A 19,021-nucleotide genomic window follows, 5' to 3' on the forward strand; every position below is an offset into this window, starting at 1 on the left:
TTAATTTGGTGGTTTCCTTCATATTATGGGAGATACATTTATCTACAAAAGTGTCTTTATTCCTCTTATCCTTATAATAAATTTGCAACTCTGTGTTCTGATAGGAATAGAAACAGATTTGTAATCCAGAAACTGACAACTGAATGGGTTCTAACTCAGTTTCAGCAGCTGCAGCCATTAAGTGACTAAAAGTGTTCTAAGGGCAACTTGTGCATTTAGAGGAACTAAGGAAATGTCCTCTTTATTGAGTCTTCAAAATACAAAGAGCGTTTAAATGTTGAACCAATGTAGTCTATATGTTCCATTATGTGAACACAATTCTACATATACATTCATACCTAGGGGACCAGGACTATTACATTTGGTGTGGTTTTGTTACTGTAGATATAGCTATATTATACACATGTGTGTTGTAGGTGGTTGCACATAGATTCAGTAATTCAATGATTTAGGACAAGTTGTTTACTGTCTTAAAGACTTAGTTTCTCTGCCCTATAGGGAAGTGGGTGAGGAATGCCAATAATTCATGATTTGTGCACTTAAAGATCCTCTAATGAGGATCACATGAAACATAATAATAGTTAACATATATTAAGCCCTTACTATAGATGTCTAACTCTGTTTTAGGTGCTTTACGTGCATTATCTCATTTATCTCGTGTATCAATTCTGAGGCTACTCTGCCCCCACCCTACAGAGGAGGACAGTTGGTCACAGGTTGGTGTCATGAATTGTTCAAAGCTCCCCAGACATGTCATCTTGCTCTCCCGTGGTGGATTCCATGTACTGCACTACCAGTGGTGTGATCTCCTGATTATATGCCATCTTGTCAACTGAGAAACTCATTGTGGATGTCATTTGTTGTCATTATAATCACTCCTAAAATCACCAAAACATTTCTTATTTGCAGCAGAACTTGGTTAGTGCTGATTGAAGGGCCTGGAAGGGAGCTCTATAACCTCCTTGCTCACCCCCTTTCCTGCTGCTCCTGGTGAAAACAGGACTGTGACCTAACCTCTCCCTCCTCCTTCCAGGCCCATCCCTCCTTTATCCCTGGACTTCGGCTTTTAGATAATTTAGTTTTATCAGTTCACTGAACAATTTGATTTGAAAAGCCCTGATCTAAATAAAAATGTCAGACAGAACTTTATTTTTATTTTTTTAAAGATTTTATTTATTTATTTGAGAGAGAGAGAGCATGAGTGGAGGGGCAGGGGCAGAGGCAGAAGGAGAATCAGACTCCCCACTGAGCAGGGAGCCCAACAGAGGGCTCGACAGGGGGGCTCAATAGGGGGCTTGACAGGGGTCTCCATCCCAGGGCCCTGGGATCATGACCTGAGCTGAAGGCAGATGCTTAACCAATTGAGCCACCTTTAAAAGCCCTTTAAAAGGTATTACATGCAAATTGATATTATTTGAGAAAGGATGTGTTGCCTAAAGTAGTCTTTTTCATGACCCACAACTGCTTGGTTCTTAAATGTCTTCCTGATAAGCTTCCCCATGCTCTCAGGGATGGGGCTGTTTCCTTCATCACAACTTTCCACTGGACCATAAGCTCTGAGACTGTTGAAAATGTCTGTTGTGTTTGCCAGTGTATACTCAGCATCTGGTACATACTAGATGATCAGAAAGATGTTTTTGAAAGAAAGAATGAAAAAGAAAGAAGACACAAAAAGGATGAAGAAATGGGCAAATGAATGATTGTCAGCTTCTTTGGGCTGCTGTAATAGTGCTTACCTCTAGGACTCTTCCTTACCCCATATCTGTCTTAAGTCACTACTTTTAATCTGCTCATGGATGCAAGTCAGTTAACTGAACATGCTAACTCAGCGCATAAGTAAATTTAGGGTAAGTAGGCACAGGGTCAGGGCCAAGGAGTTCTCAATGAATAGACCTGGTAACCTTAACTTGTCTGGATCCTTTTTATTAATATTTCTCTGAAACAATTTTTATTAGAGAAATGAATTATAGATAAATGTAGTATCACTGTACATTAGTAGAAATATAAATAATATGTGTTATTTTTGGATTATTTCCTCATGTAGACATTGTCTTAAATTCTTTATTCACATTATTTAATGTAATCTGGAAAAAATTTATTCCCATTATTCTATCAACTATTCCCATTCTATGGTTGATGAAACTACCCAAGACCCCACAGGATGAAAATGGTGAAGCTGGTAGAACTGGCCATTAGTGTGACCCATGACTGGTTTTGTTGGTAGTGTGTGCAGTCTTTGTTCTTTAGGATATCAGGGTGTCCAAGCATGAAAAGGTTGCATCAGAGTGATACAGAAGAAGCACAGGCTGCCGTTCCTGCCTTTACTTTTAGGTTAGTACATGAAGTAACGCCCTTCACTGTTTTTTACTTAAGTTCTACATCATGTGCTGCTCTGTTATTAGGTGTGGAGCAAAGACATAATCGGATCTTTTTAAAGAGGTGAGCCATGAGTAAAGCTTTGAAGAATGAAGAATGAATTGGTTTGGACAGATTATGAACAACCAAAAAAGCATACCCTTGGAGAAAAGTCAAGAATATCTGCTTAACTCAATCAGCAATTGAATGTGAAATTCTCAATCTCATCAAGAGAATATGCCCTCCAAAAGTAGAAGAAAGGCTTTCCATTTATAATACAACTCAGATACTCAGGATGTAATTTCAGATCAAGACTTCTCTTTGCTTTCTTATTTATGTCTTGAGTTTCCAACACTGTGCTATCGATATAGGACATTTGATGTTTGTCTTCAGGTGGATGGGTGGCTGAAAAATGAATATGATAAAAACAAACTTCACCGTGACTGAATTTGTGTTCCTGGGGCTCTCGTCTCAGCCAAAGATGCAGCTCATTCTTTTTATTATGTTCTTGTTCTTTTATTTATTAACAGTGGTGGGGAATATTATAATTATCACTATTATCCAGATAGAACCTCGCCTCCAAATGCCCATGTACTTCTTCCTCACTAATTTATCCTTTCTGGATATCTGCTACACATCCACTAATGTCCCACAAATGCTGTCCAACATGATGGGAAAAAAGACCATCCCATACTCTAGCTGTGCTACTCAGATGTACTTCTCCCTCTCCTTTGGAATGATTGAGTGTGTTCTCCTTGGGGTCATGGCTTATGACAGATATGTAGCCATTTGCCATCCTCTCCGTTATACTATCATTATGAACCAAAGCATCTGTGTCCAACTGGCAGCCATTTCTTGGTCCGGTAGCTTCCTGAGTTCCATGGTTATCAATGTCCTCACCTTGAGTTTGCCCTACTGTGGGCCCAATGTCCTGAATCACTTTTTTTGTGAGGTCCCTTCCATCTTGAGGTTGGCTTGCACTGACACCTCATTTACTGAGCTGGTTGTTTTTATCTTCAGTATCATCATTGTCTTCATCCCTTTTCTCCTCATTGTTGTTTCCTACACCCGAATCCTTCTATCAGTTCTCAGGGTACAGTCAGCCTCTGGGAGGCATAAAGCACTGTCCACCTGTGCCTCCCATCTGACAGTGGTGGTCTTATTCTATGGAACTGCCATTTTCATGTACACGAGACCCCAGTCAAAGTCCTCCAGGGCTGGGGGCAAGATCATTGCGGTGTTCTACACTGTGATCACACCCATGCTCAACCCCTTGATCTACAGCCTAAGGAACCAGGATGTGAAAGGAGCTTTAAGGAGAGCTATTGCAAAACAGAGGACCTGAAGTGTCTTAATGGGACACTAAAGTTAATTGTTAACCTATGATAACTGACTTCTGAATATGAAGTGAGACCATAAATAACACCTTGGACAGTCAATGTTTCTCTTGCTATTCATAAAGGACACATAAATCCAGCTGCAAACTCAACAGGAAACATATATGCCCCAAGGACAAATGATGGCTTTAATGTGTGAAAACAACTCCCTTTATTGAGTGACTATTTGCTTACTCCCTGAGAAATCTTGGTTCTCTAAAATCATAGACTATCTGAAATTAATTGCTTGAAATTATAACCGTAAGATGAAAAATCTTATTCCAATCTGAAGGATCTAAAACATCTTCATATAGAGAAACATTCTAAATTTTTAACTCAAGTAGAGAACTTCAGATAAGGGTTTTTGGATGTAAGATTTCACATCTGTCTTAATTTTGTAGTTTACAAGGAAACAAGACTGCATCTACTTTGTGGTTGAGACCAATTTTTGAACCCTTTACGTATAGCCCTGTTTTGCAACAAATCTGTCCAAATATTGCTTCATTTAAATTTCATTCAGCAGCCAGACCATGCAGGGCTGAGATGCCTGTGTTAGGAGTAAATATTTATTCTTAGTAAAATGTAAGTATTATAAGGAAGGTGATATGACACAACTTACGTTTTTGAAAGGTTTTCTGGTTGCTGTGTGGAATATATATATATATCTCACAAGCTTATGGAAATGAATATTTCTTGTGTTTTAAAGCTTTTCAACCAGTGGTATACTTATTTTTTATTTTTTTTTAATTTTATTTATTTACTTGAGAGAGAGAATGAGAGAGAAAGCATGAGAGTAGGGAGGATCAGAAGGTGAAGCAGACTCGCTGCTGAGCAAGGAGCCCAATGCGGGACTCGATCCCGGGACTCCAGGATCATGAACTGAGCCAAAGGCAGTCGCTTAACCAACTGAGCCACCCAGGGGCCCCTCAGCCAGTGGTATCTTTAAAAAGAATTATTTTTTGAATTAAGAGAATAGAAAAAATAATTTAGCGTTATTATACTTAATAAGCCTAAATATGGCCTTTGATTAACATGTTATTAAGTTAGATACCCTCTTTCTAAAATTTTCTCACTTGTTGTTTTATAATTTAGAATAAAATAAAAAGAGTGTAATTCACTTTCACAGACATTCAACAACTAAAATGTCACCATTTCTTCCACTTAAATGTGAAGGTCATATGCAATCAGTAAATGAAGCATTTCTGATGGAGTATAGGTAAAGTGGACTTCATTGGTTTAAAATTGACTTAAAAAGTAAAAAGCAAAATCACTAACCAACTAGTCAAATTCATTACATAGCAGGGCACTTTTCTTCTATATTTGCCTTAATATACAAATGACTTTATATGTCATGTATTTGCTTAATACATGGATGAGGATTAAAAACATATACTTCTTTTTTTTTTAAGATTTTATTTATTTATTTGACAGAGAGAGACACAGTGAGAGAGGGAACACAAGCAGGGCGAGTGGGAGAGGGAGAAGCAGGCTTCCAGCGGAGCAGGGAGCCCGAGGCGGGGCTCGATCCCAGGACCCTGGGATCATGACCTGAGCTGAAGGCAGATGCTTAACGACTGAGCCACCCAGGCGCCCCAGAAACATATACTTCTAATCAACTTTCTTCTGAACAATTTAAAGGGAAAAGTAACATTTAAAATTCTCTCAGTTACTATCAAATAAGAAATACATATTTAGTTGGCTATTTGTGAGTTAAAAACATTAAATTAATTTTGAAGAAGGGACATGAAATGCCTGAAGGTACAACAAATGGAAAGTGTATTTTTTGTTTTGCAAAAATTACTAATCCATCTTACCGCTCAGCTCTGTAAATGAGTGAATTAGTTAAAAATGCATAAAAAAATTGCAAAACCATTCTCATGGGCGGGGGTGGGGTGGGGTGGGGTGGGGGACACATAGCCAGAATATGTAAACAAATGGAAGTAAATATTTTTGTATATTTTTTCTAAAAATATTTAGACCAATTGCTTGGCCTAATTGATTCATTCTGACTAGTTTGTTTTGATCAGTAATTTGGAGTTGGGTGAATGAAGAATAATAATGCAATCCAAACAGCCCATGCCCTATCCTCGTGCCTAGCTAGAACTTTTCTTCTTTTTTAATTTTTTATTTAAATTCAATTTAGTTAACATATACTGTATTATTAGTTTCAGGGGTAGAATTGAGTGATTCATCAGTTGCATACAATACCCAGGGCTCATCACATCAAGTGCCTTCCTTAGTGTTCATCACCCAGTTACCGCATCCCCCCACCCGGCAACCCTCCCGTAACCCTGAATTTGTTTCCCATCCAGCTAGACCTTTTCAAGCAAGCTTTCTTCCTTTCATAGGCTTGCTTCTTTTGACAGAAAAGGAAAATGTAACACTTAAAGACATTTAACTGATAATTCTATGTACTATATGTTATGATCATAGCTAGAACCAACAACAATTAATTTTAAGATTAACACAAATAATGGTGAATTCAGCAATTATTGGTCCTTCACAACATCAAATGTCCTATGAAATTATTTCCTTCCTACATTTGTTCGGGATTATGGTAATGAGATGACAGTATAGCTTGGATACGTACTAACTAGCACTTTGTTCGTACTGAAATAAAATTAAAGCCTAGAGTAAACAAAATAATTAGAGAATGGATTGCTGCCATGAACTACATTTTCTCAGGGCTTGACTAATCAGTATTATTGTGTATTGTAAGAGATTACATTTGGAACAAGAATAATGAAGTTGTAATTTCACGGTTTTAATTTAGCTATGTTACTATGAAGAAGTCATTCCATTTCTGTGAACCTCATTTCCTTCATTTACAAAGTAAGATTGTTGTTGGATTAGATCATCTTTAAGTATCAATCAACCATGTCTCTATTTATATCTAGCTATCTCTGTTCTCTCTGAATAGATTTATTATAAATTTGTTACCAAATTTATATATCATAAACTTGTCAGAATTTCTTCTGAAATGGCTTTAGTTTCACTTTTTGGATTTGGTTGATTTATTTTAAGGATAATAATGCAATGTTGAAAGATTTTAATGTCATTACCATAGGTATAGAGGATATAATACACACTTGTAATATGTCATGTTACCAGCTTTCTCAATGAGCATCTTTTCCCTTAAAGTGAAAAACATTAATTTTGTATTCCAGTCAGTAAGTATGAGGATTGTAAAATACTGAATGGGAAGAAAGTCGTGGGGAAATTGATCATTCCTCCTCGATACCATTCTTTCAGCATGATCTGAAAGCTGACCTGTTTCTTTTATATCATCTCCTATTTTGCATCTTTCCCTCACTCCCTTAAGATATAGTGACTCATCTAGCCCATCTGATCTTGCAAAGATTCAGCTTACTATGGTCATAAGCAAATGTGAAACTTTCAACAAATGCTTCGGAATACAATCCTGACTAATCAATCTAATCAAGCCATCAGACCTAATATAGCCACAAACCAGACCTTTTTACAGTTTTCCCAATTCTGATTATGCCTGTCGCTTTCTTTAAGTTTGCACATTTCTCTATTTTATAGAACACTGGACTAAGAATTGGAAAAATCTGTTCCAATTCCAGCTCTACTACTTATAAGCCAAGAGCCCGTCAGCATGCCATTTAAACTTTTATAACTCTGGTTTCATCAGCTTAAAATATAGGACCAATAATGTTGTCTATGTATTTCAAGATCTTATATGTATTTTTAGTAGGTTTCCCAAGGCCCAGAGTTGGGACTAGGTTCTGGTGGTTCTTTAGTCCAGGAAGGCATGGCCATTCATTTGTTCAATGAGCATGTATTACTCACTTATTATATCCCAGGACTTGAGGACAAAAAATAAGACTACCTTAAAGTTTCACAGTCTACCAAGGAAGCCTTTATATCAAAAGAGTATGTACCCAGTACTTCTCTAGAACAGAGGAAAGCTGTGATGATTGATTTGTGACATAAAACAGTATTTTCTAGATGGGTTAGTGGCCTTTGAAGCATAGGACTGGCATTAGCAAAAGTATACAAAGGGAAAGATTTCATGGTATCCTTGAATTCAATGTGACTTGAACTTCTGAGAAGTGGGATGTGGAAGGAGATGGCTGGGATGAAGCCAAAAATGTAATATCTCAGATGTCATGTGTGAATGCCATTCATAGCGTGCATTTTCTCAGTATCTCCAGTATCCTAGAACCAGGTCTGATGAAGAGGTTAGTTCTTCTTATTAACACTCGATCAAACAGAGTTAAACACACAGATCCCAGTACAGCTGCTTCCAGAGCCCTCATGTGGCTGCACGTTTTTGCACTGCATGGAGCTCTGAGAAGCAGTTGAGCCAACAAATAGTTCATCTCACGCCTTTCTCTTCATAAGCTTGTTTTTCCTTCAGCGTATGTTATGACCTCATTATTGCTATGGGGCAACTCAGGTACATATTTTATAGTGTCTGCTTTTGAGACATTTACACATGTACGTGCATAACTATAATATCCACACACACAGTCATAAAAAAAGTTATAAATTAAAGGTTGCTGTTCAAAACAGTGGGTTTTTTTTAGCAGTCCAGTAGCTCAGAGAGCGCATTTCAAGGAGTGGTGTTTGATCTGGTCCTTGAAAGAAGAGAGGAATTTGGATGTTCTGAGATATGGAGCTGGGACTATTAAAGAAGCACAGAGTGGAGAGGAGAAGGAATTTGGAAGGATACAAAGGTAGAAAAATTGGAGGGCCACTAAAGAAATAGTTTTGCAGGAGAATCTGTTGCACAAAGAGAGCAAGAAGGAATAATACCAGAGAGGTGGTTTAAGGGTGACAGCCTGGAATGCCAAGCAAAGGACTTTGGCAATATTATAGCTCCTGAGTTAAGAGGGATAACTATGGGAAACTATGGGATAGATAAGGAATCTCAGTCCCTAGTTATTCTAGGTATTCTAAGGCAGAGACTGAAGGCAGGGATTTCTGCTTGGATTCCTCCCCTGGGAGAAGACTAGATATAAAGCTAAATATAAGAATTTTATCCAAGCTCCATTAAGAAGATCACACCATCTTAGGTCACCAAACTTTCTGAAGTTGCCAGAATCTACTTGAATTTATCAACCTAAAGGGCAGGTTATTATACTGGTTTCCCCAAAGTTTGCTTTGTTGATGGATAAGGGACAGAATTTCAAGGAACAAAGATGAATCTTCTCTTGAATCCACAAGTGATATACTCCCTACTTCCCAAGCAATAAATTCCCATTTCCTAAATTAGTGTCTGATCTTGACCTACATTCCAGCTTCACCACCCAGGCAAAATGGTCCATGGAAATGTCCCCTGGTTTCCAATCTCTTTGCCTTTGTTCACTATGTTTTTTTCTTCTGCCATTCCCTACTACATTTGCTTCCCTCTTTAATTTCTGGGCTCTGCTTCCCAAAATAACTCACATGCTCCCTTCTCCATAAAAATTCCCTGCTCTCCCAAGAAGAAATGCTGCCTTTCAGGTCTGAGTCTCCAAAGCACATTGTCTGCAATTCTCTTTTGACAATTTTTACCCCTGTAGTACAAGACATTTGCATTTACTTTATCTCCTATGGATGTCTAATCCATGAAACTGGGATATATATATAATATATATTGTCCCCACCAAGTCTTAAGCACAGAATGTTTAAAAAAAATCTCAGCTAAGTTTACATAGCTTGAAAGTGGAAGGAGAAGAATTTAATCTCAGCTTTATCTCATTCTGACATTGCCCCTCTTAACCACTTCTGCATCAATTTTTGCTTTTCAAAGCTCCCAGTAGAATGAGTACCAAGTCTTTGTTGGTTAAAGAAAATACCCGCTCATGTGATTTTTGCAGTCTATTATAGAGAATATGATTGACATATTTACCTTTGTTATGATTTTTATCACTGGACAAAGTAATGTTTGGAAGAGCATTCAGGCCTTTTCAAACATAAGGCATTTATTTATCACTTATTTGAGCAAACTAATAGGATTGATAAGGTATAAATACTAGTGCTCATTTTATTGATGAAAAGACTGAGGTGCAGAGACATTAGGAGATTTATCTGATATAATTATTGCTGGGAGTGGGATGAAGACTAAGATGACTCAACTTCTTTTTTTTTTTTTAAAGATTTTATTTAAGTTTATTTGTCAAAGAGAGAGAGAGAGAATGAGAGAGCACAAGCAGAGGGAGTGGCAGGCAGAGGGAGAAGCAGACTCCCTGCTGATCAGGGACCCTGATGGGGAACTCGATCCCAGGACCCAGGGATCATGACCTGAGCCAAAGGCAGACACTTAACCAACTGAGCCACCCAGGCATCCCATAAGGTGACCCAACTTCTACCCATCTTTCTCTGGCCATTGTAAATTGATATGCATACCTTCACCACCAATTACATGGAAAAAAAAAAATAGATTCCTCACTATATTGCATCACATCGATAGCAGAATCATAGATATTTTAGATATAAATGAAAGGAAAATAGAAGCAACTAATGTTTATTAATTATCTTTTATGTGACAGATTCTTTACAGAGATTACAGCACATCCTTTGAAAAATGTTGGAAAGTAAGCACTATTATTCTCATTTAATAGATGAAGAAACTAAGTCTGATAGAGATTAAGTAACTTGCCTATAGTCACAGAGCAAGAAAATAGCAGAACCTACATGAGGGCTTCTTTCTAAATAGTCTAAAGCCTGAATATTTGCCATTATTAGAGTGGCAAGCATAGCCCTTGGGTCAGTTTTTGATTCTATCATTAACTTTGGATACAACAATCAGTTAAGAAAAAAAGTTGTCCTCCAGTAAGAGGGTCACTGAATAGAGATGCAAAAATGGGACTCAAAGGCCTTCCTGATTCTAAAACAACTACTCTTTCAATTATAATGTATACTTGGTTTACATTATAGTAATGTAGTTAATGAGATAGGAAAGCTCTATTTCCTTATTTTTCACACATCATGTAGATTTGCACATTAGATTATATAAAAAAAAAAAAAAGTCACTGAAGGCTGACTCTCTGGACTGCCAGCTCTACATCTGTCCATTAGTTGCTGTACTTTCTTCATAATGTGACACCGGAAATATGTTTTTAGAAATTCATGATATGACTGTGCAATTTTGCACCAGGTAAATTTCATCTCATGTATAATGATACCCATTAGAAAGCCTGGTAAATCCTGGGTCTTTTATCCCTAAGACTCTTTTGTGCCTTTCACAATGAATGGGGACATTATACACTTTAGGATAATTCTTGTGTTTCCTTCACCTTTGACTATATTGCACTGGGGGAAAGGGGGAGATAGGAACATTATTGCTTGGAAGTATTTTAACTGACGGTGTGATGGAATTTTAGCATATCTGAGAAAAACTTACCTTTCCCTCATCTCAGTCTGCCCCCTTTACCTGCTGCTGATACCTGACACTCTTGTTTTTTAATTCAAGATTTGTAGCCTTGAGAACATGCAGAGAGGAATTTGTCTCCTTTATTGTCAGTAATCGATACCTCAGGGTTAATGAAACTGTTCTTGGATAAGGGCCTGGGAATAATGGTGGAAAGCATGAAGGAGTGCCAGTGCCCTAGGAAAAGGCTAGGGTTTAACTAATATTATAAGAGAGGGAGAGGGGATACCTGGGTGGCTCAGTCGGTTAAGCATCTGCCTTCGACTCATGTCATGATCTCGGGGTCCTGGGATCGAGCCCTGCATCGGGCTCCCTGTTCAGTGAGGAGTGTGCTTCTCTCTCTCCCTCTGCCACTCCTCCTGCTTATGCTCTCTCTCTCTCTAATAAATAAATAAAATTTTTAAAAAGGTAGTATAGAAGAGAGGGAGAGAAAGGCATAGGGGATTTGGGATGGGAGGAGTAGGACACTAATCCTACAGACATTACAATCTGGCTAAAATTGGCCTCAGGGATTGATCCAAATTGTATCTTTCTTAGGATCCCAGAGTCCCTGGGCTTCCCTGAAGGCTAAAATGATATCAGTATATGAAGTTAACAAAACCCAGATGCCCACCTCTTTTGAATATTAGGCAGAGGAGACGAAAGAGATCCAGTCATTATTAGGTGAAACCAACCACTAGACAGAAGGGAAAACTGAGGACACCCAGGTAGCAGCAGAGCCTAAGTCTGCAGCTCTTATTCTTGGGCTTTGCATAGCTCATGATTTGACCATTGGTGGCCACAGTTTCAGAGAGATAGTACAGTAACTGGAAACACAACAAACTCTTCATTGGCAAATGCATGTCTTATGTTTGTATCCTCTAGAACCTGGTGCATATGTAGCACTTAGAAGTTTTTGCTGAATATATGAATGGATAGCTCCTGGGCTAAGTTAGGGCATCTCTCATACCAGCTCCATTCCCCACATATTTAACTACATTTTCTCTGACTTGCTTTTAGAGTAAGTCATTTGGATCTGTCATTCCTCATGATCTTGAAAAAATATACTTTAGAGTGATTGGCTATTTATTTTTCCTTTTGAGTTTTGTCTCCATTTCTAAGCAACAGGTGAGCCAAAGTCAAGTAAAAAACAAATGCATCTAGCTCAGCATACTTTTCAAAAATATTAATTTATATTTCCTTCATATCAGAGTGTTAAAAGCTATAGAAAACCCTACAGAATTTAAGATTGACATGGCAAGTAGATGGTGGCTGAGTAGTGTTTATTAGAAAATTATCTACATTTTCTATCTCCTGCCACTGCCATTTGACCACTATCATTTACCTGTGGTAATTAGAAATTTTCATGTTTTGTTACTCTTGACATTTTTTTCCAATTAGTTTTTTGAAAGCAGCTTTCACATCCTTGTTCCGTAAACTGTAGATCAAGGGATTCAGCATGGGAATGATAACAGTGTAGAACACAGAGGCCCACTTGTCTTGGTCCAGGGAGTAGCTGGATGTTGGCCTCAGGTACATAAACATGACTGTGCCATAAAAAAGGGTGACACCAGTAAGGTGAGACCAACAGGTGGAGAAAGCCTTAAGGCGGCCTTCAGCGGAGTGCATTCTGATGATTGCGATGAGGATGAAAGCATAGGAGATGAAGATGATGAGGATGGTGCTGAATTCAATGAAGCCACACAGACTAAACAGCAAGATCTCGCTGATGTAGGTGTCTGAGCAAGAGAGGGCCAAGAGAGGTGGGATTTCACAGAAGAAGTGGTTGATAATATTGGAACCACAGTAACTCAAACTGAAGGTGAGGGAAGTGTGGGCCACTAAACTCACCAGGCCAGCCAGGTAAGAGACCAGCATGAGAGCCAAGCAGACTCGCTTGGACATGAGAGTGCTGTAGTGGAGGGATCGGCAGATGGCCACGAAATGGTCATAGGCCATGGCAGCCAGGACATAGCACTCTGCATCCACAAAACCTATGAAGAAAGCAAACTGGGTGGCACAGCTAGAGAAGATGACTTTGTGCTCTGTTAAGAAGTCAGCCAACATCCTGGGGGCAATGGCTGAGGAGTAGCCCAGGTCAACAAAAGAGAGGTTGCAGAGGAAAAAGTACATGGTGTGTGAAGGTGAGTGTCTGTTATGATCAGGATAATCATACCAATGTTCCCTACTATGTTGACCAGGAAGACCAAGAGGAAGACCACAAAGAAGATGATCTGCAGCTGAGGGTCTTGAGTGACGCCCATAAAGATGAACTCCGTCACCACTGAGTGGTTTTCTTTATCCATCTTTTCAATTTTATGTGTGCCTGGATTTGGTTTATTGTTTGAAATGATTTTTAAAAATCTTCCCAGAAGGCAGATTCTATTAACCATAGGGTAACTCAAATGACTTTAATGAAAGTGATGGGTATGTGTCTTCTCCAGGTGCCCAGTCAAAACAGAAGATGTTAGCATCTTGGGGATGGCAAATTCTGCTTCTCCATAGACCTTGGTGCTCTGGGGCAATTTATCACATGCAACCAAGTGTTTGACGTGATCTGTGCAATTATCGGCCTTATTAATTAGTAAAGGACAGTTTTGAGCATCCCTTCCTTCTTTCTAAAACAAAGCAAATATGGACACAGATAATGAATAAACATTAATTCTCTTTATAGGTAGGCACAAAAAGAAAACTTGAAAACCCTCGAATCTCAAATTATAACACACACACACACACACACACACACACACACACACACACACAAAGTAAAATACTTGGAGCAGAAGGTGAGCAATATTGGAAAAGCAGTGGGTAATAATAATTTTTAAAAAGCCAGGAGTTACTGAGTGTTAACTATTTGCCAGAACTTTGAGTGCTTCTACACATTACATAATTTCATCCTGACAACTCCGTGAAATAGGTACCACCATTATCTCTGTCTTATACCTGAAAAAAATAAGGCTAGATATTAAGTAATTTCAACAAAGTCAGGAGCCAGTAAGTAGTGGAGCTGGGTCTTCTGACTCTAGGGTTCACTTCACTTTATGGTCTTCTGTGTATATGGGGTTTAATGAATCTCTTTATTCTTGCACCTGTGTTTTGTTTTCCTGTCTTGCCTATCATGCATGGACACAGAATTAGTCCTTTCATTTCCTTAATATTTAGAAGCACCAGGGATTTGGCATGGGGCATAATCAGGATGAAAACACAGCTGTGTCTTTGGACAATTCTATTGCTTAGCCAACAGGTTGTTGCATAGCTCAGTTCAGAGTTTAAGATTCAGGATCCTTTGTTCAGAGGGGATAGAGAAAGCATTATCCAACTCTGTGTTCAGACAGCAGCTTGTTTTAGCTGTTTTCTTTGTGGTTGGATGAATATTTGGTCCATTGATGAGTTGTAACAAGGAAGTGGGCAAAACCACACCAAACCAAACCAAATCAAGCCAGAACATGCAGTACTTTAGAAATAAGTAGATTCTCTATAAAATTTGAGGGAGAAGTCAGACTTTTTGGATGCCAGGCTGCAGTAGTTTCAGGGGTGAGAGACTCCTGGTCAGAACACCGCACAGGGCTCGGGGCTGATCCGCAGCTGGGCACGTGCCCACCAATTCATTTCAGTGAATTGGAAAATGGGATCAGAAAGTCATTCTTTCCTCCCTTATAAATTCAAGGTTCCAGTTAAAAGAGAAAGTATATGAGAAGGGGTTTCACCAATCATAAAGCACCCTGCTTGTTCTCGCTTATAGTGGACAGACAAATCCAGGCTTTGCCACTTACTACTTTTGATTTCTCGCACACTACTTATCTTTTTAGAATCTCAGCTTTTCACTTATGGAGAGATTAATGCCTATCTCAATAACTTTCTGCAAAAAAGTTGGGTAGAGTACATATGTATACTCTGTCATCTATCTATCATCTATCTATCTATCATCATCTATCTATCCATCGTCTATCATCTATCTATCATCAATTATCAATCAATCATTTGGTGCTAAATTCAGTGACTGTCATGTGCTAAATGCTTAATGCATTTGGCAATTGTGTCAGTGCAAGTGTAATTGTGTAAGATTTAATTCAGTAGATGATTGTGTGCTCACAATCCCAGGAAAAAAAGTTCCCATGCTTATTCCATACATGTGATGTATCATGGACTACTTTAACCTTTAGTGAAGGTGTGATTTTAATTCCACAGCACTTCAGTTAAATGATAAAGTGAGTTGAGATAAGGCTATCAAATTCAAAATCAGAGTTAAGGTAGAAGAAAACCTTTATATATAGATTTTTTGTCTCATGCAGCTAAACTTCAACCGACCTGACTCTTGAAGAAATAGTAGACTAGTGAATAAATAAGTATATTCCATAGTTAATAAACTCTAATATAAAAAAAAGACCAGCAAAAGTATTGTCTTATGGAAGCAATACAGGACAAATATATTTTAGATTTCTATGCATCAACTGCTTTTGCATGCTTATATGAAAAGAATTCTGGAGTAAAAATCTGGAATCCTGGTTGTGGTCCTGTCTTTTTTCCATTAAGTAGTTGTTTGAGCTTGATGAATTGCTGCATTAGATGCAGCTTCCTTATCTGTGAAATGAATAGGGCAAAAAATTCAAACTCTATGTAACTTTCCAAGTCTAGCATTTTCTGAATTTGTACTTATTATGAGGTACTTAAAAGCCAAACCCATAGTCCATGTCTCCTTTTGAAATTTTGAAATGGCACGGACCTGAAGCCAAGCAAAGCCATGCTCAAAGGAGCTGGGGGCAGGGTCATGCTCCACCCCTAATAGGTCATCTCTTTCTCAATCTGTCCCAACGCTGACCTGTGCCCTGACTTGTTTTCTACCTGTTGGTGAGAGGGTGATTGTCTCCTCTTTGCCTGATGGGTTATAATGAACACGTTTCTGAGAAGAATCCGAAGATGTTAACTCACTCAGGTAGCTGTGTCTGAGCTCCTTGCTCACCCACCTTTGCTCCTGTGTGCAGGAGGTTTATCAAGTTTCAGAGTCATGCGTTATCCCCAGAGGAATAGAGATGACATGATTTCTGCACTCACAGGAGACTGGAAGAACTGATGAACTATCACCCCTAAGGAATTCACTCTCTCATCCTTGAAGCTTAATGATAAAAGAGGGAAACACAAGGGAATTCTTTTCCACCACTCCAGTGAGTAGTGGTGATGGAGTCAAGGGGTGAGAGACTCCTGTTTTTCTGGCCTCTAAAAGCTCCCTACCAGGTGGTGATTTTGATGGCAATTTAGAAAAGTCTGTTTGTTGATGCCTGAAAGTCCTTTCACAAAGGGTGATACCTTCCATGTTATATGGATTAGCCATCTTTATTTATTTATTTATTTAAAGATTTTATTTATTTATTTGTCAGAGAGAGAGAGAGAGAGAGAGCACAAGCTGGGGGAGCAGCAGGCAGAGGGAGAGGCCGACTTCCCGCTGAGCAGGGAGCCCAATGGAGGACTCGATCCCAGGATCCTGGGATCATGACCTGAGCCGAAGGCAGACGCTTAATGACTGAGCCACCCAGGCGTCCCTGGATTAGCCTTCTTTAAACTAGACTTTAATCTGAGAGAGTCTGGCATAAGGGAGGCATATGAGTACATAAAATGGATATGACAGATGACATATGAGTCGTTTTAGCTTCCCATTCATGAAGAAAAAGGGAAATGAGCAATTATAAGATTCAAAAGCTGCTTAATTTGGAAATGCTATTTGACTTGAGGAGAATTTTTATCCTAAGAGATTCAAGAATAAAATAAAAAATAAAAAAAGCAAATTAAAAAACCCTTTTTGCAATATGTTTCCCCATTCTTTCACTTTTCAGCCCATTCTTTCACTTTTCAACCCTTAACCCTGAAGTGAGCTCTTGTAGGCAGATGGTGGATCTTATTTTTCTCACCCAACTTTTTTTACCTGTATTCTTAAATCTTATTTTATGATGAAAAGTTAGTTCCTAATAACATTGACATATCCACTGATTTATAATATTTATTGTCAAGTCAAACTTTTCTCCAACTGCATAATAATCTATTGTGTGGAGGTACCATTGTCTACTTATCAAGTATCCTGTTGATAGACATTTGAGTTGGTTCTGATCTTTTACAATTCGAAGAAAAAAATGCAGTGGTGCCTGGGTGGCTCAGTCAGTTACGTTTCTGCCTTCAGCTCAGGTCATGATCTTAGGGCCCTGGGATCGAGCCCCATGTGGGGATCCCTGCTCAGTGGGGAGTCTGCTTCTTCCTCTCCCTCTGCCCCTCCCCCCTGCTTGTGCTCTCTCTCTCGAACACGCATACTTTCTCTCTCTCTCTCTCTCAAATAAATAAATAAAATCTTAAAAAAATGCAGCAATAAATAACCTTGGGCATATCCAACTGTCAATTATCTTTTCTCAACTGTTTTGAATTGAATTTTTCATTTCATTTCATATTTTCTTTTTTTTTTTTTAAGATTTTATTTATTTATTTGAGACAGAGAGAATGAGAGAGAGAGAGCACATGAGAGGGGGGAGGGTCAGAGGGAGAAGCAGGCTCCCTGCCGAGCAGAGAGCCCGATGTGGCACTCGATCCAGGGACTCCAGGATCATGACCTGAGCCGAAGGCAGTCGCTTAACCAACTGAGCCACCCAGGCGCCCCATTTCATATTTTCTATATGTGTATTTTTCTATTCTACTCCCTTGTTCTTTCACCATTCTATACAATCCATTCATCAATAATTTTTTCAATTATAAGTTCCCTTATACACCGATATAATCTAGCCCCCATCTCCATTTGTTCTCTTTTGTTTTTTTTCCAGGGTTTCCATGGCTATAATAGAATATTGTTTTTAATTTTTACATAAACTTTATAGTCAACTTATTTGGGAAACAAATCTGAGGATATTATTATTGGGACTACATTAAATTTATAAGTTAACTTAGGGAGAATTGCCACATTTATGCCATCAAGTCTTGCTACGAAATAGTGTGTATGTCTTCATACATGTTCAAGTCTACTTCTGTATCTCTCTGTTACTCTTTTTCTTCACAGAAGTTTTGAACATTTCGTACTTGGTTTACGCTTAGATCTTTTATGTTTGGTAATCAAAAATGGGGATCTTCCCTTCCACATACATTTTCTAATTGGAGATTTTTTGTTTATATGAGGTTATTAGGTTAATTTTACATTTTACTAATTTACTAAATTTTCTATTTTTTTTTAAATTAATAGTATAGTAGTAGTGAAAGCAGCGTTTTTATGTATGGTGTGTTACAATGTAGCTGCATCTTATGCTGCCCAAATAAATCGTTAGTTAAAATGAAATGAGCCTCCAAAGCTTAACAAGAGAATTCTCTTCTTGGTTTTGACAGATTATGTAAAATCTGTTTGGATGAAACTCTTGGTGGCTAGTGAGTGGGCTGGGATGGTGGATATGTATTCTTTCAGAAACAAATGACATATTTTTACAGCAAATGGTTTATATTGTCCCTCTATGTTCCTGAAATGGCATTCATAGATAACTTACCTACACACATAATTTAAAGAGGAGAAATAAAAAGAAAATAACTTATAATACTTTAGTATTCATTCATTCATTCATTCATTCATTTTTTATTTTACACTTGAAATATACTTGCATACTGTGGCACATGAAGAGTTCTTTGTTGTTAGGCGTTGTACTGCACTCTGCAGGCTTTTAGCATCCTTGCCCCTTACCCACTAGATTCTATAGTGTAGCCCCTTCACTGTGGCAACCATCAATTTCCGTAGCGTCCCCAGAGGAAAAACACCACCTCCGCTGAGACCTTTTTGAAATGCTGAGCATCTGATATTAAATAGTAATTCTCAATTAAGGGGTGATAGAGTTTACTAAGTCAGACATCTAGTTGTTCCACCTTTCCACCCCTAACATCTCCACCGATATTTAGATGCACTCTTCTCTTAGCA

The 19,021-nt window shown here is 38.4% G+C and overlaps 2 protein-coding genes across 2 annotated transcripts; one reads left to right on the forward strand and one right to left on the reverse strand.

Annotated features, from left to right (window-relative positions):
• The first annotated feature begins 2,767 nt into the window (after positions 1–2,767).
• LOC110575805 (olfactory receptor 2G3-like) lies at positions 2,768–3,700 on the forward strand. Its single transcript, XM_021684837.1, has one exon. It carries the CDS (start codon positions 2,768–2,770, stop codon positions 3,698–3,700), a length of 933 nt encoding a protein of 310 aa, XP_021540512.1.
• Positions 3,701–12,465: 8,765 nt separating this feature from the next.
• LOC110576125 (olfactory receptor 1019-like) lies at positions 12,466–13,397 on the reverse strand. The gene is given in 2 exon segments (XM_021685211.1): positions 12,466–13,223; positions 13,226–13,397. Coding segments are annotated over 2 exon segments (930 nt in total).
• Between the last annotated feature and the right edge of the window lie 5,624 nt (positions 13,398–19,021).

Source organism: Neomonachus schauinslandi, chromosome 11, assembly GCF_002201575.2.
Source record: "Neomonachus schauinslandi chromosome 11, ASM220157v2, whole genome shotgun sequence".
Lineage (NCBI taxonomy): Eukaryota > Metazoa > Chordata > Mammalia > Carnivora > Phocidae > Neomonachus > Neomonachus schauinslandi.